The sequence below is a fragment of the Pongo pygmaeus genome, chromosome 1 (assembly GCF_028885625.2).
Source record: "Pongo pygmaeus isolate AG05252 chromosome 1, NHGRI_mPonPyg2-v2.0_pri, whole genome shotgun sequence".
Classification (NCBI taxonomy): domain Eukaryota; kingdom Metazoa; phylum Chordata; class Mammalia; order Primates; family Hominidae; genus Pongo; species Pongo pygmaeus.
The window spans coordinates 165998928-166024342 of NC_072373.2; the positions used below are offsets into that span (position 1 = coordinate 165998928).

Consider the following 25415-nt stretch of genomic DNA (forward strand, 5'->3'; position numbering starts at 1 on the left):
TCATTTTTATGGGAATCTAAAAAAGCTGAATTCAGAAGCTGAAAGCGGAATGGCAGTCACCAGATGCTAGGGGTTGGGGGCACCTGAGGGGATGTGGATCAAAAGGTACGGAACTTCAGGTAGAGAGGGGGACTAAGTTCAAGAAATCTATCGTACATCATGGTGACTATAGTTACTGACATATTTTGTCTACTTGAAAATTGCCAAGTGATTATATTTTAAGTGTTCTCACCACAAAAAAAATGATAAATATGTGAGGAAATGCATATGTTAATTAGCTTGATTTAGCCATTCCACAATGTATACATATACCAAAATGCCATTCCATATGCAATAAATATATATAATTTTATTTGTCATTTTTAGAAAAATAAAAGTATGCATTTCTGTGCTCTATGTGAGACCAGCTGTGAATCGGTAACTCTGGAGGTGGATGGAACTAGATAAATCTAGTGTTTTATAAGTTCCTCAGGTGATTCTTTTAATCAGATAAGGCTGGCAAGTACCAGTCTAATTCAATACATCTGAATCTCCCGGGAAGCTTTTCAAACCAGGCAAACCCATTTTTATCTCCACCTGCCTTCAGAGATTCTGATTAAGTCTAGAATATGTCTTGAAAAAACTTCTTAGGTGATTCTTATGCTTCCCTTTCCCATCCCTGCCTCAGTTAAAAACTCATTTCTACTTGTTTCAGTGTATAATGTATACACTGTGGTCCACAACTTCACACTTCCACCCCAAAAGAGACTGAAATATGGATGCTTTGGGAGGCCAAGGCGGGCAGATCACGAGGTCAGGAGATCGAGACCACCCTGGCTAACACGGTGAAACCCTGTCTTTACTAAAAAATACAAAAAATTAGCCGGGCATGGTGGTGGACCCTGTAGTCCCAGCTACTCGGGAGGCTGATGCAGGAGAACGGCGTGAAGCCGGGAGGCGGAGCTTGCAGTGAGCCAAGATGGTGCCACTGCACTCCAGCCTGGGCCACAGAGCGAGACTCCGTTGCAGAAAAAAAAAAAAAAATGAAATATGGATGGTAAGCTCTGTGTTTTATAATTTTGAATCCAACACATGCCAAGGACATAATGGCATAATGGTTGTTCGGTTGAATTAAAATTTCTGTTTTATTCCCTTATCCATCCCTGGGTTCAAGTTTAAACTATGATTAGCTTGTTTGGATTTCTTATTTACTCATTTTATAACTTAGTTACTCATTTTCTGCCTAACTACCTTTTGACCTGGCCATGTGTCCAATCTTTTGGTTTAATTCACTTGTGTCTTTTGCCACTTAGCTATCTCCCTACCCTGGAATCCATAGTCAGTGCCTTCAAAACCCACCCTTATTGGAATCCTACATTATTTCAATTTGCACACCCTAATAATTCAGGCCATTTGTTGACCCTCAATGCCAATAAGCCTCTGCGCTTGTCCTTCTTTTTTAAAAATATAATTTATTTGTTTTAATAAAAGTAGAGATGAAGTCTTGCTATGTTGCCCAGGCTGGCCTTGAACTCCTGGGCATAAGTGATCTTCCTGCCTTGGCCTCCTAAAGTGCTGGGATTACAGACATGAGCTATTGCACCTGGCCATTGCCCTTCTTAATGATATATACCCAACAAGGTCTGTTCTGCTATAAATGAATCATAGATCACCCTATGATATGATCAAACACACGGAGTGCTCATGCAGAAAACATCTCCCTAACAGACCTGCCCAGGTGCCTAGAATTTCTAATACGATGCCTGTACATCTCTCCAGAACAATGTGAACATGACATGGGAGCATATTAACATCCTCATGAACACACTAGTTTATCCAGGCAGCTGAGAAGAAGGCCTAAGTGTAAAACATGGCTCTAGTCAGATGGCCTGTCTGGCACGTAGGCAGACACTCTAATAGGCACTCTGAGATACAAGCGTTCATGACCCAAGAAGGACATAGAAAAGGGCAGAGATATTTGGTCAAGTTGAAAAAGGAAGACCCAAAACTTAGCTTGCCATGGAACACTTTCTGAGAGTTAGGAATCTAACACTTTCTAGTCATTTGATTTATATAATTTCTAACTCCACAAACTCTCTTAATCTGATGATTTTAAGATGCCCATTCTTATTGCTGCTCATTTAGTTTTTTTCGTCCTCTCATTCACTCTCCAGACCCACTCTTATTTCTTTTCCTTGTCTCTAAAATCTTTTAACCATGCTCTTTTCCCTCAGGATTTTCCTGATTTTTACTTCTCCAACTCTCCTTGAATGTGAGATGTTGTTAGTAAAGAAAAAAAAAAAAAGACAGGGAAAAAAGATTTCAAGTTGGAATTCATTATTTGTCTGCTCTACTATTGTGTGTGTGTGTGCATGTGTGAGAAACTTTGAGACGGAGAGAAAAAGGAAACAGAGAGACAGAAAGGTTAATTGATTCTGTATTTTCCTTAAAGAGAATTAGGAGTTCACTGTGTTATGTAATTATATAATATGATTGGATTTATTTTTTTCTTTCACTTTTTTCTTTTCTTTTCATCCCTCCCTTTTCCTTAAGTTGCTTTGAATTACAATAAAGGCTAAACAATCTGCCTTTGTATGCAATTTGTGCACAAGCTGCCAAGCTGGCTGCCAGGTTTAGTCCTGATGTGATCAAAAATGGTTGGGTTACAAAGCCACTGAAAAAACCGGTTTTCTACAGGAAATAGAAATTTATTAAAATCAGGCCTCCCCAAATGCCCTGGCTGTTAGGCTGGCAGCCTGCCAGGTCAGCAGGGCTGGAAGAGAAGGAGATGAGCAGATGTGATCGTGCAGCCCCTACTCAAGCCAGGCGGTGGGCGGGGAGCACTGCAGGGTCCTAGAGAAGCAACTGTCATACAAACAAAAGAATCTCCATCAAGAACACCAGAATTGTGGTTTCCCAATCCCTGACATTTTTAGGTTTTCTGGGGTGTGCCATTTGGATTCTGGCCATTCATGGGCTCCCAAACTATATTTCAAAATCTCTAATTTTTCCCAGCAGAATAAAATGTTAATACCCTTACAGGGTCTTGGGTTCTAACGTCAACAAAGATCCTTAACTTCTTTGAGCCTCAGTTACCTCATCTCTACACGGGGAATAATACCTACTCCACGAATTGTGAACTTAAATGAAATAACAACTGAGAACTGATAAGTATTGCCATTGTTATCTCCTTCCACCACAGGATGGGCTATCCCAGGCAACTGGCTGCCTCTCATTAACCACTGGTTTGGATGCTGCTTTGGTTCCGGGCACAAGGCCTAAAGAGGCACTGGCCTGGCTCTCCTGGGTTTCTTCCGACACTGTGATAATACTGACACTTACTCAGGGCTTACTTGAATTTGGACCAGCAATTGCTCTAGGTGCTTTAGAACTATTAACTCATTTAATCCTCACATAAAACTTCTTAGTGGTTACTACTCTTATCAGATTAGGAACCAGGACAGAGAGAGGTGTTGCTCACCCACGGCCAATGTTTGGTGGTGTTCAGAAGGGAATCCAGGCAGTGTGGCTCTAGAGCTGTGCACTTGAATGCAGTGCTGTAGAACCCAAACTCTTTCTTGTTAAGGAAGTTTTTAATGTGTACTTTTCAGAGCATTAGCATCTAATGCAGTGCTGGGAATTTGGGAAACAGATAAAAGACAGATACTGCAGGAGTAATAAGGGATTGGGGAGGAGACGCAGCTCAGATTGTTCTGGGGTGGGGAGCAAGCACATCTTGCGATCAGACTTTCCTTGGGATGAAGTGCCTTGGCAAAAGTCTTGGGGTCAGAGCCCACTACATTTCCCCAGGCCTGGTCTCTTTCCCACTTCCTAAGCTTCCTGCCTAGCTCCACTCCTCTTAAGTTTTCTGAGCAGCCTTTGTGCCTAATTCTCTTGCCTCCTCTTTCCACCATCTTCAGACACAATAATTCTAGCTAGCATTTATTGAACCTGATACTGTGTGAAGCACTTTGTATGCATTTTATTATTTAACTCCAATAATGACTCTGTGAAATAAGTATTATTATTTTCTCCATTTTACAATGAGGGAGGTTTTCTCCATTTTCTCCATTTTACAATGAGGCTCAGAGAGCCTTTGTAATTTGTCTAGGGTCACATCACATAGCTTGGCGCACAGGTCTGAACTGAATCTGGCTGAATCCAGAACCCAGCTTTTTCCATTTGCGATCAGATTAAAATGGATATTAAGTTTGGCCCTGGCAGGAAAAAATAGTCAGTCAGCCTGTCTGTGGGGATCTCAACTTATTAGCAATATCTTGTCCCATTCAAAATGTCTTAATCCTTTATTTTAGTAAATGGGTCCATCATCCCTCATGTCAACCAGAATCCCTGACCCCTCTCTCCTAGAGTCCAATTCATCACCAAGTCTTCTACACAACCTGGAATCCATCCGCTTTTTGTCTTCTCTCTGCTCTGCCCTTGGCAGGTCTCCATCACTTCTCATGTGGTTCCTGTCTCAAGCATGGTCTGGCCCCTGCCTCTTTCTCTTACCTCATTTCTCTTACCTCTTGCCCATCAATTCTGCAATACAGTTATAGCCAACTATTTTCAGGTCTTCTCAGGTGTTGTGTCCCCTCACCTGTGTCTGGTAGGTTGCAAGGCAAGCTGTTCCCTTGGCCCATGCACTCTTCCCCATTTCTCTCTATTGCCCAGTTAACTCCATTTATTCTTCAGAACTCAGATTAAATGCTGTTTCATGCAGGGAGCTTTTCCTGAGCTCTTAAATCTGGATTAAGTGTCCTCCTGCCCCCATGACTCCCAACCCGGCTTGAACTTCACCCATCACACCACTTCATTTTATTCCAACTCAATAAATATTGTTGAATATGTACATAAACGAGTGAATAAACAAAAGAATGAGCTGATGGTCCCTTGTCCCCTCCAAAGTCACTGCCATTGGTCAGGAGTGAGAAAGTAAAACCTAGACTTGAAGTTCCTGAAGAATAAAAATGGAGTATCCGCTCTTCTGTTTGTTCTCTGCTATGACTGCCATATTCTCCAATTTACAAACACATTGATTCAAACACCAAAAATGTATGAGGCCAATCCCTTATCCTACCTCAATCCCAGGCAACCATAGCTGGGAATGGTGATCACTGCATCAGATGAGCAATATTTACTCTGCTACACTTCCTCTTATTAAATCATACACCAGAAAAAAGATTAAGCAACAAAAAAGAACAAAGATACTTTTGTACACCAATGAGAACACATAGAATGATTCTGCCTCCACCACGAAAGCACCGTTGTCTCTGCCTTCTCTTCTCTGCTGTCCATGTAGATGCATTACAAAGGGACTTTAAGGCAACATTTAAATAATTATTGAGTACCTAGTACATGTCAGACACTGTTGAAGGTGCAAGGGCTACAGCACTGAGGAAAACAGACAGAATTCCAGTCTGTATGGAACATAAATTCTAGAGCCAGGAGAAATGAAGGCAGATCTCCAAATATGGTTATGATGATCAATTTTTTTAAAAAATGATCTATACACATTAAAAATTAGAAGTGTCTTACTTTTTACCAAATAGACAAAGAACCTGTCTTGGCATAACATTTGGGGGCAAGTTGCTTCTAGTTATCTAGGACAGTCCTATCCTTTCACAATTCACATTGCATAGTAATGATCTATTATTGAAGTATATCCTGGACTATCCCTATTGCCTAGTACAAGGCCTGGCACATAAATGAACAACTGGAGACTTTTTTCACCCTAGTAGTAGAGAGAGGTTTATATTGATTTATCTATGCTTTCTGTACTAGATTGCAAAAGTAACCAAAATTCTTAACTCCTCCTTTCATTTATGTCCTTGGTAATATGGCTTCGTGGTCCTTCCCATAAAGAGTTTTCCTATAAAGACTCGATTCGCCCTCCCCTCAAGTCTAGTCTGGACCTGTTTTGGCCAGTAATTTAGCAGAAGTAATGATGTGCCAGTTCTGAACCCAGGCCTCAAGAAACCTTGAACATTTCCTCTCTCCCTCTGGATACCAGTCCAGTTGCCCCATGACCAAGCCTGTGCTAGTCTGTTGAAGGATGAAAGACCAAGACGAACAAAGACAAGCTGTCTCAGTTGAGTCCCCGTAGACCAGACAGACTTCAGCTAAGCTGGATGCTGACTGCAGATACATGGACGAGCCCGACTGCTACAATCTGAGAAGATGACTCTGACCCAAATTGCTGATATGAAGGATTGTGAGTTAAATAAATGGCTGTTGTTTGAGCCACAAAGTTTCAGGGTGGTTTGTTACATAGCAAAAGTTAGCTTTTGTGATCAATAAATCCACTGCCATGCCCTTATAGATGTTAGGATGGATTAATGAGGATTTGTGTGTATCTAAAACCAGAGAACCCTTGTTCACAGAAAGATTGTACTTACGACTTAACTTTAGAACAAACTGAATGTGGGGAAAATTCAGATTTGGGGAAAATCGTGAGCTGGTTTTTTGAAGCATAGAAATTAATGTTTTTCTTTAAATTCACATGATCTCTTTTTAAACTGAAAGACAAATTGAGTTTGGAAGAGTCCATCTACTTGGATCTAAGTTTCCCAAGCTTTGTAATAAAATTCAGACTAAAGAAGAGTCCAAATCTTTTATTCATAATTAATTGTGTATTTTTTTTTTTTGCCAGAAGGAGACAGGATATCATTTAGATGCTCAAACCAAACTCCTGGGGTGCTCCTGGGGTTCATGTCCATTTAAGCTTTCTTGAGAGCCTAAGAACATTCTTTAGATTTCCTTTGATATGGCTCCCTTCTCACTTTTGGCCAAATTAATAAAATTAATATATTCAACCCCAAGTTAAAGATAAAAAAGAATTATTGAACTTTTCTGATTCTTTCTTTGTGAAAATTAAATGTTTTATGTGGGACAATGGCACACGACTTAAAATTTTATCAATCAGCCTATCAACTGGGGGTCCCCAGGTCTAGAGGAACTGGATACTTAAGTCTCAGAATGTTCTTATTGACAGAGTGAAATCAGCTGTGCAACTCAGAGCTTTTCTAACATGGCAAAGTCTTGAATGTTGAATCTTATTCCCCACCAAACCCCCAGGTCCAGAACACTGTAGTTTACTGCCCCTAGATATTAACCAAATTGCTCTTGATCATAGAGCACCTGTTCTCCCAGGCCCTGTCTAGGTCTCTTGGATTCTAGACCTGCATCTTACACTGCTGAAGGCTGACATTAGGCCATCTCTTTCTGGGGCCACCTGGACTGACCAGCCTGACTGCTGCTACCTGTGTTCCACTGTGTTATGACCTAAGAACATCCTAATTTATGAGGTGTTAATGGACTGTTTACACCATTGAAGCCTACAAATTCTGAAATGCAGCGTGGGCCTAATCATCCCACAGTTCACTTATTCTAATCTATTTTAAGACTGGGAAGAAAGTACTTAAAGGAAAACCCAGGATTAGGTCCCTTTTATGTTGATTGATTTCACAGAAAATCTTAGAAACCCCTGTCCTAGCCCACCCAGAATATTTGGTCACCTAACCAAGATGTAAATGCCTAGAATTCTCTGTCTCCCATCCTCTTCAAAGTGAGTCAGATATTTCGGCAAGTGCAAAAATACAATAATGTAAAATATTTTTAAAAATATATAAAATTATCCTTTCACTTATCAGTTATTAATGCATATTAAAATGTAGTAAAGGCTATTGTAAACTACCCATTAAATCATCAATGAATGACTAAATAAGTATGGATAAACTATATTATTAACAGAACTGACTTTTTAAAATTTTGCTACCAGTTTGGTTTCTAGCATTGAGGACACTGAGTCACCCTTTGCTCTAGAACAGAAGTAGCAGCCAGCATCACTTCCCTTCCCTCTTCTTCCTTTCCTCCTATCTTGAACAAACAGATGAAGTCTGGAACTGTATCAGCCTTTTTTTTTTTTTTTTAAGACAGTCTTACTCTGCTGCCCAGGCTAGAGTGCAGTAGTGTATGATCATAACTTACTGCAACCTAGAGCTCTTGGGCTCAAGCTATCCTCCTGCCTCACCTTCCTGAGGTGCAGGCCACCATGCCCGGCTAGCTATAAAAAAATTTTTTAGTAGAAACAGGATCTCACTATGTTGCCTAGTTTGGTCTCAAACTCCTGCGTTCAAGCAATCCTTCTGCCTCGGTCTTCCAAAGTGCTGGGATTACAGGTGTGAGCCACTGTGCCCAGCCTTCTAGCAGACATCTTGTAATCAAGAAGCAAAAGGCATGGAGACAAAAGCTAGCATCCTAAAAATGGTAGCGAGGAAAGAGAAGAAGCTTGGTCTTTGATGGCTTCATTGCCTAACTAGCTGGACCAATGCCAGCAACTGCCCACCTAAGGGCTCCTTATTTTGTGAAAAAAAAAAAAAAAAAAAAAATGAGTCTCTACCTCTTTAATCCTCTAGTAGGTCTTTTGTTATTTGCCACGGAATGTAGGAAAAAGTTGACTCATATGACACAATACGAGAACTCAGTTATTTAAACAATTTTGAACACTAAAGTAATATCATCTTATTAGTAGCCCTCACTGGTGACATTGAGGTTTATTTTAGATATATTCTAAGTTAATTATTGCACATACACTTACTTAATGAGAACAATATCTTAGTTATGAAGTTTTCCTTAAAAATGGATGGCAACTTGTGAATGCATCTAGTATATATAATTTTCTCCTCTACAGAAAATATTTTTTTTCTATCAGTGAAGCATTGTTAACATGAGCTAGTTGTTGAGACATGCAAAAAGCCTCAGGAGATCAGGATGGATGTTGTAATTGTATTTGTTGAAACAGAATTCAACTTGTAAATATAATTACCCTTGGCTGTTCAAGTGATCACTTTTCATTTAGATTCCAGTCTGGTCCTTAGAACTTGAAAGTGAGACGAAGAGTCGGGGAGAGGGTTTGAACATTGAGAGGCCGTAACAAAGAATGAAAAGGTCTGGGGTTGGTTAGTACAGATCGCAGAAGGGTATAGAACATTTAAAATTAGCCTTCAGATCTATTAAGGGATACTGCTCAGAAAATGAGAGCCAGCTGCGCTCCACCTTTTATGATGAAAACCCCAAATCAAGTGGGCTTATACTTTTGCATCTAGGAATCAGATTAGCCAAAAAGAACTCTCTCCTGGGAGGTGGTTAAATACTGGAGTTGAATATTTAGATAAGGTTTGAGATCTCACCCTCTGGAGAGAGTGGCTTAAATTTAACTCTAGGTCTCCGTATATTCTGAGTTAACTGCCAAATAACAGAGATGCACAGGATCCCCCTTCATCTCCCAGCCGACACCATCACTGTCATCTCCTCGTTAGGGGCATCCATGGCCTGTAAGGGAGCAGCAGGGAGGCAAAGGAGGTCTAGGTGGCCGGCAGGCCCCGAAGCTTTCTAACTGTCAGCCCCTAGGGAAGTCCCTCCCTCCCTCAGGTAGGAGGGGGAGCAGCTCTCAGTGGATGCACTGATGTCTGGAAGTCATTAAACAAAACTCAGGCTCATTCTCATCTACAAGAGGGTGGTTTCTGTGTGGTCCTGCCTGAAGCCAGTGGTGAGGACTGACTGATTTCTCCAGGTTGGCTCTATGATTTTATCAACGTGAGTAATTTGTAAGCTCTGGGCTATTTTTCTTTCAGTAAATCTTTCCTAGTACTGAGTAAACATCTTCCTTGGGAGGGAAAACAAAGTATTCCGCTCTTATAAACTGGTCACGTGTCGCACGAGCCTTTAAAAGCATAAAGAGGCTTGGTGCCTGGCTTCCAGTGAAGAGTGTCTCTTAAGACTTAAGTGCATGAAATAGCTAACTGGCGCCATCTGGAGGGGAAGTGGAGTCTAAACAACAACGCAAGTTTAAAAAACATTGACAATGACGTACCTGCAAAATTTTATAATATTTATTTTCTTTTATTTTTATTTTATACTTTTAAGACGGAGTCCTGCTCTGTCGCCCAGTTTGGAGCGCAGTGGCGCGGTCTCTGCTCACTGCAACCTCCGCCTCCCGGGTTCAAGCGAATCTCGTGCCCCAGGCCTCCGTAGCAGCTGGGACTACAAGAATGCGCCACCACTCCCGGCTGATTTAGAACATTTCAAAAAATGAAATTCCCTGCTTCTCTCTTCTCTCTTTTCAGAATCCATCCAGACTGATCACAAGGGGGCTGGGGCCTCGCGTTCCTATAGAACCTTAACTTCAGATCTGGTATCATATCCAGTGGAGGGTATGAGTCAGTTGAGCTTTACAATACATGACACACTCCGTTATCAAATGGCACGATTTGGCATGCCATATTAATCATATTTGAAATTAATCTCAGAATTACATTGTGTCTCAAAGTGTCATCCACTAATCGTCTTCATCAGAATCAGCTGGGATTTTTTTTTGTTTTTGTTTTTGTTTTTTTGATGGAGTCTCCCTCTGTTGCCCAGGCTGGAGTGCAGTGGCGCGATCTTGGCTCACTACAAGCTCCGCCTCCCGGGTTCACGCTATTCTCCTGCTTCAGACTCCCGAGTAGCTGGGACTACAGGCGCCCGCCACCACACCCAGCTAATTTTTGTATCTTTAGTAGAGACGGGGTTTCACCATGTTAGCCAGGATGGTCTCGATCTCCTGACCTCATGATCCGCCCCCCTCAGCCTCCCAAAGTGCTGGGATTACAGGCGTGAGCCACCGCGCCTGGCCAGCTGGGGTAATTTTTAAAACTGCAGGTTTATAGACTTCAGTTCAGGCCCTCTGAATCTTAATTTCTTTCATAGTGCATGGGATCAATTAACTAAATAGAAGTAAATTTTGGTTTTTATTTGATCAAACACAAATATAGCGCTTACTATAGGCCAGGCGCTATTATTAGCACTTCATAAATATTAATGTATTGATGCATTTATTTGTTTTTTCTCAACAACCATAGAAACCTAGGTGTATTTGTCCTGTTTTGTTTTTTTTGAGACAAGGTCTTGCTCTGATGCCCAGAGTGGAGTGCAGTGACATGATCACAGATCACTGCATCCTCGATCTCCCAGGCTCAAGCAATCCTCCCACCACAGCCTCCTGAGTAGCTAGGACTATGGGCATGTGCCACCAGAAAGCTCTACTACATGTATCTGGTCTCTTGATACTTTCCTGGCTAGCTAAATATTTAGCTAAATATTGAACCCGGAAGGCAGATCAATAAATCTGACTGAGAAAAATGAGTGAATACTGGTGAGGTAAGCAGAGATGGGGGTCAAAGGCAGAGACATATTTTAGAATAGGAGAGACCCAAGCATATGTGTAGGTTGAGACAATATGGCAAAAAGAGACAGAGAAAATAAAGTTATAAGAATACGAGGAGATAGAAGGTCAAGGCTGAAGAGAAAATGGCATGTACTCTGGGATAAAACAGAAGAGAAACATTAGTAAATAGCGACATCTCATTGCTTGAATATGGAGGAAACAAGACAAGAAACGAGGCAGATGTAAGTCCATGTATAGATCCCGCTACTTGGGGTCATGTCCAGCCTCTGAAGCTCTTAATTGCTCCCCTCCTATCCCAGCCTCTTTCTGACCCATTCTTTGCCTGCAAAAACTTGTGTCCAGTAGCCTAACAACTGTGGGAGTGTCACACCATTGATTGGCATATGGCAATGAACACCCCTAACTTTGGTAACTTCGTTCTAAAGGAGTAGCACTCAAAAAAGTCAAAGCAACATCTTTACTGATTTGTACTTATATTTCTGATTTGTACTTATATTTCTGATTTGTACTTGCAGTGAGCGGGTGAGAACAACTTGAAAAAAATGAAATCCAAGTTCTGAGAGTCTTCCAAAATTGCTCCACAATGCTGGGCTATGGCGGAGGCTGTTTATTTTTTTAATCTGATAATGTTCTGCTTAATCTTCTAAAGTATTTGTATTGAGAGTGTTGGTCCAGGAGATCAGATCTTCCACTTCCTCTTCCCTGGGCTCATCTGTGTCATTTTCATATAATGAAGTGTCACTCTTCCACCCCTCCTCTTCTGTTTCATAAATGTCTGTGATGCTGTTTATTGCAGTTGGTGACTCAAGAAAAATTTCATCTGTGGTGGGAATTATAAAAAATAGAAATTTAATAGACATAACAAGAAAAACAATGAAAAGAGAAGTGTTCTTGCATTTGTAGGATAATGCCAAAGACCATCTGAATGAATGTGAGCAAACTTTTTTACACTTTCTAAACTTCATGTTTTATAAGTAAATTTATTTGTCAAAAATCATTCTTTCCATCTTGCTCAATCTTTTGATGCTTTGTTAGTTCATTCATTTAGCATACATATTTACTGGGTCTCTGCTAAGGGCCAGTTGATGTGCAAAGGAAAAGCTGCTTTGGGAGCACAGGGAGGGAATCACTATGTCTAAGTGAAAACAGACTCGGACTTTGAAACAGGAAGACCAGTTTGTTAGACAGAGAAGGGAGGTCAGAACACGTTAGATAGAAGAAACAGCACACATCATATAAGCACAAAGGTATGAGAGGACTTGACAGGGTTAGGGGTGATCAGAATGGATTCTCCCGCACTTCCACTGTGCCAGGTGCGGTGCTAAGCAGTCGACAGCTATAATATTATTTAACTCAGACACAACCCTTGTGATGGGTAGGTATTATTATTCTTATTTTACAGATGAAGAAACTGAGGCTGAGCGACCTATAGTAACTTGATCAAAGATATCCAGCTAATAACAAGACTCGTCCCAGATCTGTCTATCCAAAAACACAATGTTACAGTACACAGAAAGTTTCGTGGAGCTGGAAGGGAGGCTGAAGCCAGATCAGGAAAGCCTCATATGTCATGCAAAGGACTTTCATCTTTATCTTATAGGCCTTGTAAACAGGGAAATAAACTGATTATACTTTTCAAAAGGAGAATATGGATATAATGTCTATATTTCTAGATCTATATTTCCACACAGCATGGGGACCTTGCTTTCTGGGGATGAACTCTAGCTGGTACTATTTATGTTCTGTTAACTCTAAAATCTCACTGCATTCTCTTCCCTTTTACCTAGTTGTCACCGGATTCACTGCCGATTATGGGTTCCAGGACAAATTTTGTTTGCCTCATATGTTTATTTCCCTCACACATGAAATAAACCCTGTAATATTTGCTGTCTTCTAATGCTATAGACATGGGCTACAAGTGACTTGTTTTCCTTCTGTCTTTGCTTTATAGAAAGATACACCGACAGACCGGGCATGGTGGCTTACACCTGTAATCCCAGCATTTTGGGAAGCCAAGGCAGGTCGATCACTTGAGGTCAGGGGTTCGAGACCAGCCTGCCCAACATGGTGAAACCCTGTCTCTACCAAAATACAAAAATTAGCCGGGTGTGGTAGCAGGAGCCTGTAATCTCAGCTGCTCTGGAGGCTGAGGCAGGAGACTCACTTGAACCCGGAAGGCAGAGGTTGCAGTGAGCTGAGATTGACCCACTGCACTCCAGCCTGGGTGACAGAGTGAGACTCCATCTCAAAACAAATCAAAGAGAGAAAAATACACAGAGAGATTTGAGTTTACACAGTCACTATTATCCTATGGTTATCCTGAGGCCCACAGTGATTTTTAATTTTTTGTACTTTCGGTACTAATATTTAGTTGTAATTAATTTAAAACTAAATTCAGTCTGTGCCTTGAGAAAAGCATCTACTTTATTTTCCATGAACATATTATTGATGGACTAACTCCAGTTCTTTCTAACCATGTTTGGGCCTTTCTGACTCCACATGCTTTTGATTACAAGAAATATAAAGCCAAGTCAATCCAGTTTAAACAATAGGAGAGTGTTTTATCTCACATAAGAGAACAGCCAGAGTGGAGAGTAGGATTGAATGTTGCAGTGACTCCACAATGTCACAAAGGACACAGCTCTTTTTACTGCTTGCTTTGCTAACTGAGGTGTTGTCTTCATCTTCAGGTGCATAGCAAGAGAGCTACGGCCATTCTAGTAACCACACCGGACACAGCAACATCCAGAGGAAAAAGCGATCTTCTCACCAAGATCTCATTTTTAAGAGTGGACGAGAAAACCATCCCCTGAAGCGCCCAGCATATTTCCCCTCAAGTGGGATCCTGTCACATGCCATTTCTTTTAATTTAATTTAATTTTTTTTTTTTTTTTTTTTTTTTTTTTTTTTTTGAGGCAGGGTTTCACTCCCGTTGTCCAGGCTGGAGTGCAGTGGTGTGCTCTCAGCTCACTGCAACCTCTGCCTCCTGGGATCAAGTGATCCTCCCACCTCAGCCTCCCAAGTAACTGGGACTACAGGCATTCACCACCATGCCCAGCTAATTTTTTTTTAGTAGGGATGGGGTTTTACCATGTTGGCCAGGCTGGTCTCAAACTCCTGACCTCAGGTGATCCACCCACCTTGGCCTCCCAAAGTGTTGGAATTACAGGCGTGAGCCACTGCGCCCCGCCCCATTTCTAAACTAGTTACTGGGAAGGGAAATGGGATCACCATGATTGGCTGAAGTGAGTTGCTGGCGTGGAATGAAAGTTGGGAATCAACCACCTTGACTATTTGCCCTCTTAGTTCCTGCCCTGTTAAAAACTCCCAGGAAGCATAAAAAGAAACCTGGCTAGATCAGCAGACTATAATGCAAAATAAATATAGAAATGTTTCTTTAGAACATAAAAAACAATATTATTTTGAATTTCTCTCCTCCAGGAAATCTTAAGCATTATAAATCCCTCTGAGACACCTTGGATTTGGTGGTTGGAATCAGTAATACAGGTGGGGATTTTGTTACTATGTTAACAAAATAAGTTATGGAAGCACAAATTCTAACTGCCTTATATTTTCCATGCCTTTCTTGGGTTGGATCATGGAAACTCTGCCTCTGATAATTTATTTTTAATCTGAAAATAGTTTAGCTAATAAAGATATTAAAATCTGTGCTGACTGATGGGCTCTGATGATTGCCAAATGGTTTATTTCTATTCAGTCCTGTTTTCAGCCTGGGTTCAGTTAGGAAAACAGAGCCACTACAAGTAATACAAGAGTGAGAGTCTAACACAGGAATGTGGGATTATCCAGCTGTGGGAGGACCCAGGGGAGTGAAGATCTGGAAGCTACAGCTGGAGAATTGAAAAAAGAGCCGTGACCCACTTTAGCCTGATGCACTGACATGAGTGGGAAACCAGGAGCTCATGGAGTACAAGAAGCTGCACACATTTAGCCACCCAAAGTGGGAAAAAAACGATGAGTTCATGGGGATATTTGTGCAGCCACCATGTCTGTGAAGTGAGGCTGTGGAGAGATGTGTGAAAATGCCATATCTGAGGAACCCGCCATGCCCGATGTGAGCAACTTCCCAAGCATAATGGCCTCGACTTCCCTCCTGCCTGCCAAATCTCTGGTGAGTTTCTCCTTTTGGCAAACTATGACATGCCATCCTTCTCTGCAAAAGAGGGACACACACTTCTTTCCTTTTCTGAGTCATACTTCCCTTTGATATCCTATATAAGTTCACTCTCGCTACATAATAACTCTCTTGCTACATAATAAACAACCACAAAATCTTAGTGACATACACAGCAATAAGTATTTGTTTTGGTCACATGTCAGCAGGTCAATAGGTGGTTGGCTTCTTTGGCTGGGGAATGGCTGGGAAACGTGGGTGGGCAAGCTCAGATCTGTGCCTTGAATCTTTCTCTGTGATTAGAGGGCCAGTCCAGGCACGCTCTTGTGATGATGGCAGAAGAGAAAAAGAGCAAGCCAAATCATGCAAACCCTTTCCAAACCCTGGGGGCACACTGCACCCACTAATATTCCACTGATGAAAACAGGTCGCAGGGAAAAGCTCAAAGTCAAGGCACAAGGAAATACATTTTGTTCATGTGGGTGGAGCAGGAATGAATATTTCTGAACAATAATCAAATTTACCACAACCTCTCAGGTATAGTTTCTTCCAGAGTAGACAGAAAGAAGAGTCTATTCCATGATTAAAGACGACAAGGCTCAGCACTGGAGAGCTAACCAGTTTCTGGACATTAAACTTAAAATGTTGTCCCTTCCAGCTTGCCTTTTTCCCACTTATCATGGGTTTTCACCTTTTTTCCCCCCAAATCACAAGGCAGATAAAAACATGACAATTTTACTTCATCCTACTGTTTACTTACTCATTGATAGCTACTGTATGCCAACCACTGTGCTGTGGAAGATTGGGAGGTGAGCAGTCCCTTCCCTCAAGAATCTCACTCTTTTTCAAAGGAGACAGGCAGTAAAGAGAGTGATAACACAGCATGTGTGCCGAACAGACTCCAAGATGGCCCCCAGAATCCCTGCATCCTGGTATTTACACCTGAGTGTAAACTCCTCCTTTCTGAGTGTGGATAGAACCCATGACTTCTAACCAATAAAACAGGATGCAAGTGATAAGGTCTCACTCACATGATTATGCTACATCACATACGACTCCATCTTGCTATCAGACTTGCTCTAAAGACTCTTGCTGGATAAAGTAGGAGGCCAGGCTGGGAGAGCCCACATGGCAAGGAACTGTGTGCAGCCCTCAGCAGCTGAGGGAGGCCTCCCGCATATAACCAGCCAGAAGCTAGGGCCCTCATTCCTAAAGACAGAAGAAAATGAATTCTGTCGATAACCTCACTGGGTTGGGAAGCAGATTCCTCCCCCATTCAGACCACTAGGATGAGAATGCAGCCCAGCCAAAGCCTTGATTGCAGCTTTCTGAGACCTTAAGCAGAGGATTCAGCTAAGCTGTGCCTGTACTCCAGGCCCACAGAAACAGTAAAATAATAAATGTGTGTTGTTTTAAACCATTCAATGTGTGCTAATTTGTGACACAGCAATAGAAAACAAATAGAGAATGATACGGCTATGGTAGAAGGGCTATGATAACCCACAGAGAAAGTTGCCTAGAAAAGGTAATACCCGAACTGAATCTCAAAGGATGCATAGGCATTAGAAAGTAAAGAAGGGGAGAGAAGAGCATTTAGAGTAGGGGTATGAGAAAACACAGTGTACTGCTCAAACTTTTTTATGAAATGAGGTAGGGAACAAACAATCATGACCCACTAGCTTAGTGTAGCATTTAGGTTGTGAAGGGGAGAGGGAGGGACTGTCAGTGCAAAGACAGAGACAAGTATTAGAGCATTAAGGATTTTCTGTGTCAAAGAGTCTAAATTTTATCCTGAAGGAAAATGGGAAACAAAGTATTTTAGACCTGGTAAAAACATAAGCAGAGCTGAGCTATAGAGACATAGCTTTGTCACCAGTCTGACAAAGCATAGACAGAAATTACTGTAATCACCTCAACTTAACCAAGTGATCTCTTCCACTGGTGAAGATGGTGGGGATGTTGAAAGACAGAGATTGCAGAGAGGAGTAGGGAAATCATGGAGAAAGCAAAGAGCAAGGCTGGAGAAGGCAACATTTCCTACCTCACAGGTACCCTGAAATCTGGAAGAAGGCAGAGTTGAATGGAGAAGGCTGAGGCTGGTAATACAGAGAAGGAAATCTGCGTGGCACACCAAACAATTAGGAGGGAGAGAGGTGGATACTGAGCAGGGAAAAGAAACTTGGAGATGTGGGGGCAGGGCCCTTGGAGAATCACTGAATAAAGGTGATTGCCTGTGCCTGGCATTTATATGCTGTTATGTTTAGTGGCCAGGTGACAGGAAAAAACAGTAACTATTTTTTTTTTGTACTTTTCAGTTCACAAAGAAATTGTCTATACATGGAGTCACTTAGTCATAAGAATCCTGTGAGTAAGGGCAGAATTTTAGCAACTAGGATTTGTTGAACACCTTCCACGTACACAGTACTAGCTGAGGATGAAAAAAACTAAGTTCAGAGGTTGAGTGACCTTTCCATAATAGCACAGAACTGGAATCTGAACCTAAGTTCTCTATCCCCAAATGTCATGCTTTCCCCTCTATACCAGCTGACTTCCATGGTAAGTTACCAGCTCTCCCTGCTGAAGACTCACTCTCAACCTATCCCAACAAGTAAATGTTAATTTTTAAAAGAGCACGAAAAACAACTCAGCATTGTTTCTTTCTTTTCAGCCATATTGCATATATCTTTGAATATACAATGAGTTTTAGGGATCAGTTTATTAGTGCTCTGTGTGTTTTGGCTGCTTTTTCATATTTTGAAACTTAGCCTTAAAATTTCAAATTGTATATCAACCTATTAAAGGGTAGTAAGCTTGAAAATATAAGTAATTCAATTCTGTCAAAGTTCCAATTCCTATGTGAGTAATTTACCAAATTAATTTGGAAAGTCAGAAAAAGTTAAAGCAACCTTAAAAGGAGAACACAAGAATTAGCCCTCATATATTCCAACTTATTTAAATGGAAAAAAGTTTAAAGTTATGCATATTATGCATAATATGTTAGTTATAAAAGCAAAACAAATAGAGTGAATCGATTTACTTAGAGTTGGCCAGAGCTTAATTTCTTCCATTGAGTGATTGACTTCATGAGGCATTCTATTTTTTCTAGCAAGCCAACACTTCATAACCGAATACCTAGAAAGAGAAAAAGAAAAATGAACTAAATCCCCAAATGAATTTTGGTAAGGGTATATTTACTTCTGAGAAAAATAAATGAAACAAATGAAACATAAAAGTAGAACAATAGGCTTTGAATATGGAACCATTCTGAGTGTTGACTAATTTAATGGTAAAGTAAAATTATTTCAATATGTGCTTTCCAACAGAATAGAAGTTGGAAAAGCAAATGAATATGACATAAGTTTACTATTGTAAAAGTAATAAAAACATCATGTGGTATAGCAAGGTATATTAGTTTCCTTGGGCCACCTTAACAAATGACCACAAACTTGGTGACTTAAAATAACAGAAATGTAATCTCTCATAGTTCTGGAGGCTAGATGTTGGGGATCAAGGTGGCAGCAGGGCCTCCCTCCCTCGGAAAGCCCTAGGGAAGAATCTTCTGTTGCCTCTTCCTAGCTTCTGCTGGCTGTCAGCAATCCTTTACATTGCATGGCTTATAGCTGCATCACTCCAGCCTCTGCCTCCAATGTCACATGACCTTTTCCATGTGGGTCTCTGTAGTTCTGCTCCTCTTATAAGGACAATAGTCATTGGACTCAGGGTCCACCTAAGTCTAGTATAGCCTCATCTTAACTAATTATTATTTATATCTGCAAAGACCCTATTTTGAAATAAGATTCTGGGGGGACAGGTGTTTGTTTTGAATCATGTGGGACATGATTCAACCCACTACACAAGGGAGAAATTCTATCAGAAAAATTAATGACTCATCCTGGATAAAACAACAGGCTTATGGGAGACATCAATGAGCCCAAGTCAAGCTATTAGAGCATTTCCTTGGAGAAAGAGTTTACATAGGGAAATGAAAAATTTTACAAAATTTTTTTGGGGGACGACTACTTTTTGGGATACATGATGAAAAGAAAACTTTTGGCAACAAAGTTTTCTTGAAGAAAAGTAGATGGCATAGAAATGTTTTTGTCAAAAACAAGAAATGGGGAAAGGATTCCCTATTTAATAAATGGTGCTTGGAAAACTGGCTAGCCATATGGAGAAAGCTGAAACTGGATCCCTTCCTTACATCTTATATAAAAATTAATTCAAGATGAATTAAAGACTTAAATATTAGACCTAAAACCATAAAAACCCTAGAAGAAAACCTAGGCAATACCATTCAGGACATAGGCATGGGCAAGGACTTCATGACTAAAACACCAAAAGCAATGGCAACAAAAGCCAAAATTGACAAATGGGATCTAATTAAACTAAAGAGCTTCTGCACAGCAAAAGAAACTACCATCAGAGTGAGCATGCAACCTACAGAATGGGAGAAAATTTTTGCAACCTACCCATCTGACAAAGGGGTAATATCCAGAATCTACAAAGAACTTAAACAAATTTACAAGAAAAAAACAAACAACCCCATCAAAAAGTGGGCAAAGGATATGAACAGACACTTCTCAAAAGAAGACATTTATGCAGCCAACAGACACATGAAAAAATTATCATCATCACTGGTCATCAGAGAAATGCAAATCAAAACCACAATGAGATACCATCTCACACCAGTTAGAATGGCGATCATTAAAAAGTCAGGAAACAACAGATGTGGGAGAGGATGTGGGGAAATAGAAACGCTTTTACACTGTTGGTGGGAGTGTAAACTAGTTCAACCATTGTGGAAGACAGTGTGGCGATTCCTCAAGGATCTAGAACTAGAAATACCATTTGACCCAGCCATCCCATTACTGGGTATATACCCAAAGGATTATAAATCATGCACTATAAAGACACAGGCACACGTATGTTTATTGTGGCACTATTCACAATAGCAAAGACTTGGAACCAACCCAAATGTCCATCTATGATAGACTGGATTAAGAAAATGTGGCACATATATACCATGGAATAGTATGCAACCATAAAAAAGGATGAGTTCATGTCCTTTGTAGGGACATGGATGAAGCTGGAAACCATCATTCTGAGCAAACTATCACAAGGACAGAAAATCAAACACTGCATGTTCTCACTCATAGCTGGGAACTGAAAAATGAGAACACTTGGACACAGGGCGGGGAACATCACACACGGAGGCCTGTCGTGGGATGGGGGGATGGGGGAGGGATAGCATTAAGAGAAATACCTAATGTAAATGACGAGTTAATGGGTGCAGCAAAACAACATGGCACATGTGTACCTATGTAACAAACCTGCACTTGTGCACATGTACATTAGAACTTAAAGTATAAAAAAAAAGTTTTTGTCACACAAGTGTACCTCACTTATACAATATTACCAGAAAATTCATTCATTTAATAAATATTCATTGAACACCAACCTTGTGCCAGACACTATTTTAGGAGCTAATAATATAGGAAGAACAAGACAGACGAGGTCTCTGACTTCATGGAAGAGACAAAAATGAACAAATATAAAAATCATGATAAATCAGTAGTGATACATGCTATAGTGAAAATAAAGCCTCCAATAAAATATCGTGTGAAAGTAGTGAGAGCAGACATCCTTGCCTTGTTCCTGACATTCAGGGCAAACATTCAGTTTTTTTAGCATTATATATGATGTTGGCTATAGTTATGAAAATAAATATGCTTTATCAGGTTGAGGAAGTTCTTTCCTATTCTTAATTTACTGAGAGTTTTTTTTTCAATGTGTGAAAATCTCCTTGATCTTTTATTTTAAAACTCTCTCCCATCTTTGATAGATTTTAATTTTAATTTTATATGAAAATTTTATTGGGGTGAAATTCACATAACATATAATTAGTCTTTTTTATCTTCAACTTTTATTTTAAGTTCAGGGGTACATGTACAGGATGTGCAGGTTCGTTACATAGGTAAACGTGTGCCATGGTGGATTACTGCACAGATCATCCCATCACCTACATACTAAGCCCAGCATCCATTAGCTATTCTTCCTGATGCTCTCCATCCCCCAACACATCCCCCTCATCAACAGGCCTCAGTGTGTGTTGTTGCCTGTCATGTGTCCATGAGCTCTCATCATTCAGCTCCCACTTCTAAGTGAGAACATACGGTGTTTGGTTTTCTGCTCCTGTGTTAGTTTGCTGAGGATAATGGCTTCCGACTCCATCCACGACCCTGCAAAGGACATGATCTCATTCTTTTTTGTGGCTGCATAGTATTCCATGGTGTATATGTACCACATTTTCTTTTTCCAGTCTATCATTGAAGGGCATTTGGGTTGATTCCATGTCTTTGCTCTTGTGAATAGTGCCGCAGTGAACACAGGCATGCATGTGTCCTTATAACAGAATGATTTATATTCCTTTGGGTATATACTCAGGATTTGAACTGCTGAGTCAAATAGTATTTCTGCTTCTAGGTCTTTGAGGAATCACCACACTGTCTTCCACAATGGTTGAACTAATTTACAAACCCACCAACAGTGTAAAAGTGTTCCTTTTTCTCTGCAACCTTGCCAGCATCTGTTGTTTTTTGACTTTTTAATAATTGCCATTCTGACTGGCGTGAGATGGTATCTCATTGTGGTTTTGATTTACATTTCCCTAATGATCAGTCAAGTTGAGCTTTTTTTCATGTTTGTTGGCCGCATGTATATCTTCTTTTGAGAAGCTTCTGTTCATGTCCTTTGCCCATTTTTTAATGGTTTTTTTTTTCTTGTAAATTTGTTTAAGTTCCTTGTAGATGCTGGATAGATGTCAGATAGATAGATGGCAAAATTTTTCTCCCTTTCTTTAGGTTGTCTGTTCACTCTGATGATAGTTTCTTTTGCTGTGCAGAAGCTCTTTAATTAGATCCCATTTATCAATTTTTGTTTTTGTTGCAATTGCTTTTGGCATTTTCGTCACGAAATCTTTGCCTGTGCCTATGTCCTGAATGGTATTGCCTAGATTTTCATCTAGGGTTTTTATAGTTTTGAGTTTTACATTTAAGTCTCTAATCCATCTTGAGTTAATTTTTGTGTAAGGTGGAAGGAAGGGGTCCACTTTCAATTTTCTGCATATGGCTAGCCAGTTTTCCCAGCACCATTTATTAAATAGGGAATCCTTTCCTCATTGCTTGTTTTTGTCAGGTTTGTTGAAGATCAGACAGTTGTAGGTGTGTGGTCTTGTTTCTGAGTTCTCTATTCTGTTCCATTGGTCTATGTCTCTGTTCTTGTACTAGTATCATGCTGTTTTGGTTACAGTAGCCTTGCAGTGTAGTTTGAAGATGGGTAGCATGATGCCTCCAGCTTTGTTCTTTTTTGCTTAGGATTGTCTTGGCTACTTGGGTTCTTTTTTGGTCCATACAAATTTTAAAATAGTTTCTTCTAATTCTGTGAAGAATGTCAATGGTAGTTTAATGGGAATAGCATTGAATCTATAAATCACTTTGGGCAGTATGGCCATTTTCACAATATCGATTCTGTCTATCCATGAGCATGGAATGTTTTTCCATTTGTTTGTGTCCTCTGATTTTTTGGAGCAGTGGTTGTGGTTCTCTGTGAAGAGGTCCTTCACTTCCCTCATTAGCTGTATTCCTAGGTATTTTATTCTTTTTGTAGCAATTGTGAATGGGAGTTCATTCATGATTTGGCTCTCTGCTTGCCTGTTGATTGGTGTATAGGAATAATAGCAATTTTTGCACATTGATTTTGTATCCTGAGACTTCCCTGAAGTTGCTCATCAGCTTAAGAAGCTTTTGGGCTGAGACGATGGGGTTTTCTAGACACAGGATCATGTCATCGGCAAACAAAGATAATTTGAAGATAACTTCCTCTCTTCCTATTTGAATACCCTTTATTTCTTTCTCTTGCCTAATTGCCCTGGCCAGAACTTCCAATACTATGTTGAATAGGAGTAGTGAGAGAGGGCATCCTTGTCTTGTGACAGTTTTCAAGGGGAATGCTTCCAGCTTTTGCTTATTCAGTAGTTCTGTTTATGTGATGAATCACATTTATTGATTTGTGTATGTTGAGCCAACCTTGCATCCTAAGGATGAAGCCAACTTGATCACGGTGGATAAGTTTTTTGATGTGCTGCTAGATTCAGTTGGCCAGTATTTTATTGAGGATTTTTACATCAATGTTCATCAGGGATATTGGCCTGAAGTTTTCTTGTTTCTTGTATCTCTGCCAGGTTTTGGTATCAGGATGATGCTGACCTCATAAAATGAGTTAAGGAGGAGTCTCTTCTTTTCCATTTTTTTTGGAATAGTTTCAGTAGAAATGGTACCAGCTCTTCTCTGTACCTCTGGTAGAATTCAGCTGTGAATTTGTCTGGTTCTGAGCTTTTTTTTTTTTTTGGTTCGTAGGCTATTATTGCCTCAATTTCAGAACTCATTATTGGTCAATTCGGGGATTCGATTTCTTCCTGGTTCAGTCTTGGGAAGATATGTGTGTCCAGAAATTTATCCATTTCTTCTAGATTTTCCAGTTTATGTGCATAGAGGTGTTTATAGTATCCTCTGTTGGTTGTTTGTATTTCTGTGGGATCAGTGGTGATATCTCCCTTATCATTTCTGACTGTGTTTATTTGATTCTTCTCTCTTTTCTTCTTTATTAGTCTAGCTAGTGGTCTATTTTATTAATTTTTTTCAAAAACCCAGCTCCTGAATTTGTTGATTTTTTTAAGGGTTTTTTTGTGTCTCTAGCTCATTCAGTTCCCCTCTGATCTTGGTTATTTCTTGTATTCTATGAGCTTTGGGGGTTGTTTGCTCTTGGTTCTCTAGTTCTTTTAGTCGTGATGTTAGATTGTTAACTTGAGATCTTTCTAGCTTTTTGATGTGGACATTTAGTGCTATAAATTTCCCTCTCAACACCACTTTAGCTGTATCCCAGAGACTCTGGTACATCATCTCTTGGTTCTTATTTCTTTCAAATAACTTCTTGATTTCTCCCTTAATTTCATTATTTACCCAGGAGTCATTCTGGAGCAGGTTGTTCAATTTCAGGAGCAGGTTGTTCAATTTCCATTTAGTTGTGTGGTTTTGAGTGAATTTCTTAATCTTCAGTTCTAATTTGATTGCGCTGTGGTCTGAGAGTCTGTTATGACTTCAGTTCTTTTGCATTTGCTAAGGAGTGTTTTACTTCTGATTATGTGATGAATTTTAGAGTAAGTGCTGTGTGGCAATAAGAAGAATGCATATTTTGTTGTTTTGGGGTGGAGAGTTGTGTAGATATCTATCAGGTCCACCTGACCCAGAGCTGAATTCAGTTATTGAATATCTTTGTTATTTTTCTGTCTTGATGATATGTCTAATATTGCCAGTGGGGTATTAAAGTCTCCCACTATTACTGTGTGGGAGGGGGAGTCTAAGTCTCTTTGCAGGCCTCTAAGAACTTGCTTTATGAATCTGGGTGCTCCTGTATTGGGTGCATATATATTTAGGATAGTTAGCTCTTGTTGTCAGATTGAACCCTTTACCGTTGTGTAATGCCCTTCTTTTCTTTTGATCTTTGTTGGTTTAAAGTCTGTTTTCAGAAACTAGGATTGCAACCCCTGCCTTTTTCTGTTTTCCATTTGCTTGGTAAATTTTCCTCAATCCCTTTATTTTGAGCCTATGTGTATCTGTGCATGTGAGATGGGTCTCTTGAAGAGAGCATACCGATAGGTCTTGGCTCTTTATTCAGCTTGCCACTCTATGTCTTCTATTTGGGGCGTTTAACACATTTACATTTAAGATTAGTATTGTTATGTGTGATTTTGATCCTGTCATCATGATGCTAGCTGGTTATTTTGCAGACTTGTTTATGTGGTTGCTTCATAGTGTCACTGGTCTGTGTACTTCAGTATATTTTTGTAGTGGCTGGTCATGATTTTTCCTTTCCATATTTAGTGCTTCCTTCAGGAGCTCTTGCAAGGCAGGCCTGGTGGTGATGAATTCCCTCAGCATTTGCTTCTCTGAAAAGGATCTTGTTTCTCCTTCACTTATGAAGGTTAGTCTAGGCAGATATGAAATTCTGGGTTGGAAA

General features: G+C 40.2%; 1 protein-coding gene across 4 annotated transcripts in view; it reads right to left on the reverse strand.

Annotated features, from left to right (window-relative positions):
- Positions 1 to 11650: 11650 nt before the first annotated feature.
- Positions 11651 to 25415, reverse strand: part of UBE2U (ubiquitin conjugating enzyme E2 U) — a 73569-nt gene continuing 59804 nt past the window's right edge. For all 4 annotated transcript variants that reach the window (XM_054493582.1, XM_054493571.1, XM_054493599.1 and 1 more), the window contains 2 exons: positions 18379 to 18473; positions 11651 to 12026 (listed from right to left, as the gene is read on the reverse strand). In XM_054493582.1, coding sequence (XP_054349557.1) covers positions 11842 to 12026; positions 18379 to 18473 — 280 coding nt within the window. In that variant the 3' untranslated portion in view covers positions 11651 to 11841. The remainder of the gene's footprint in view (positions 12027 to 18378; positions 18474 to 25415) is intronic.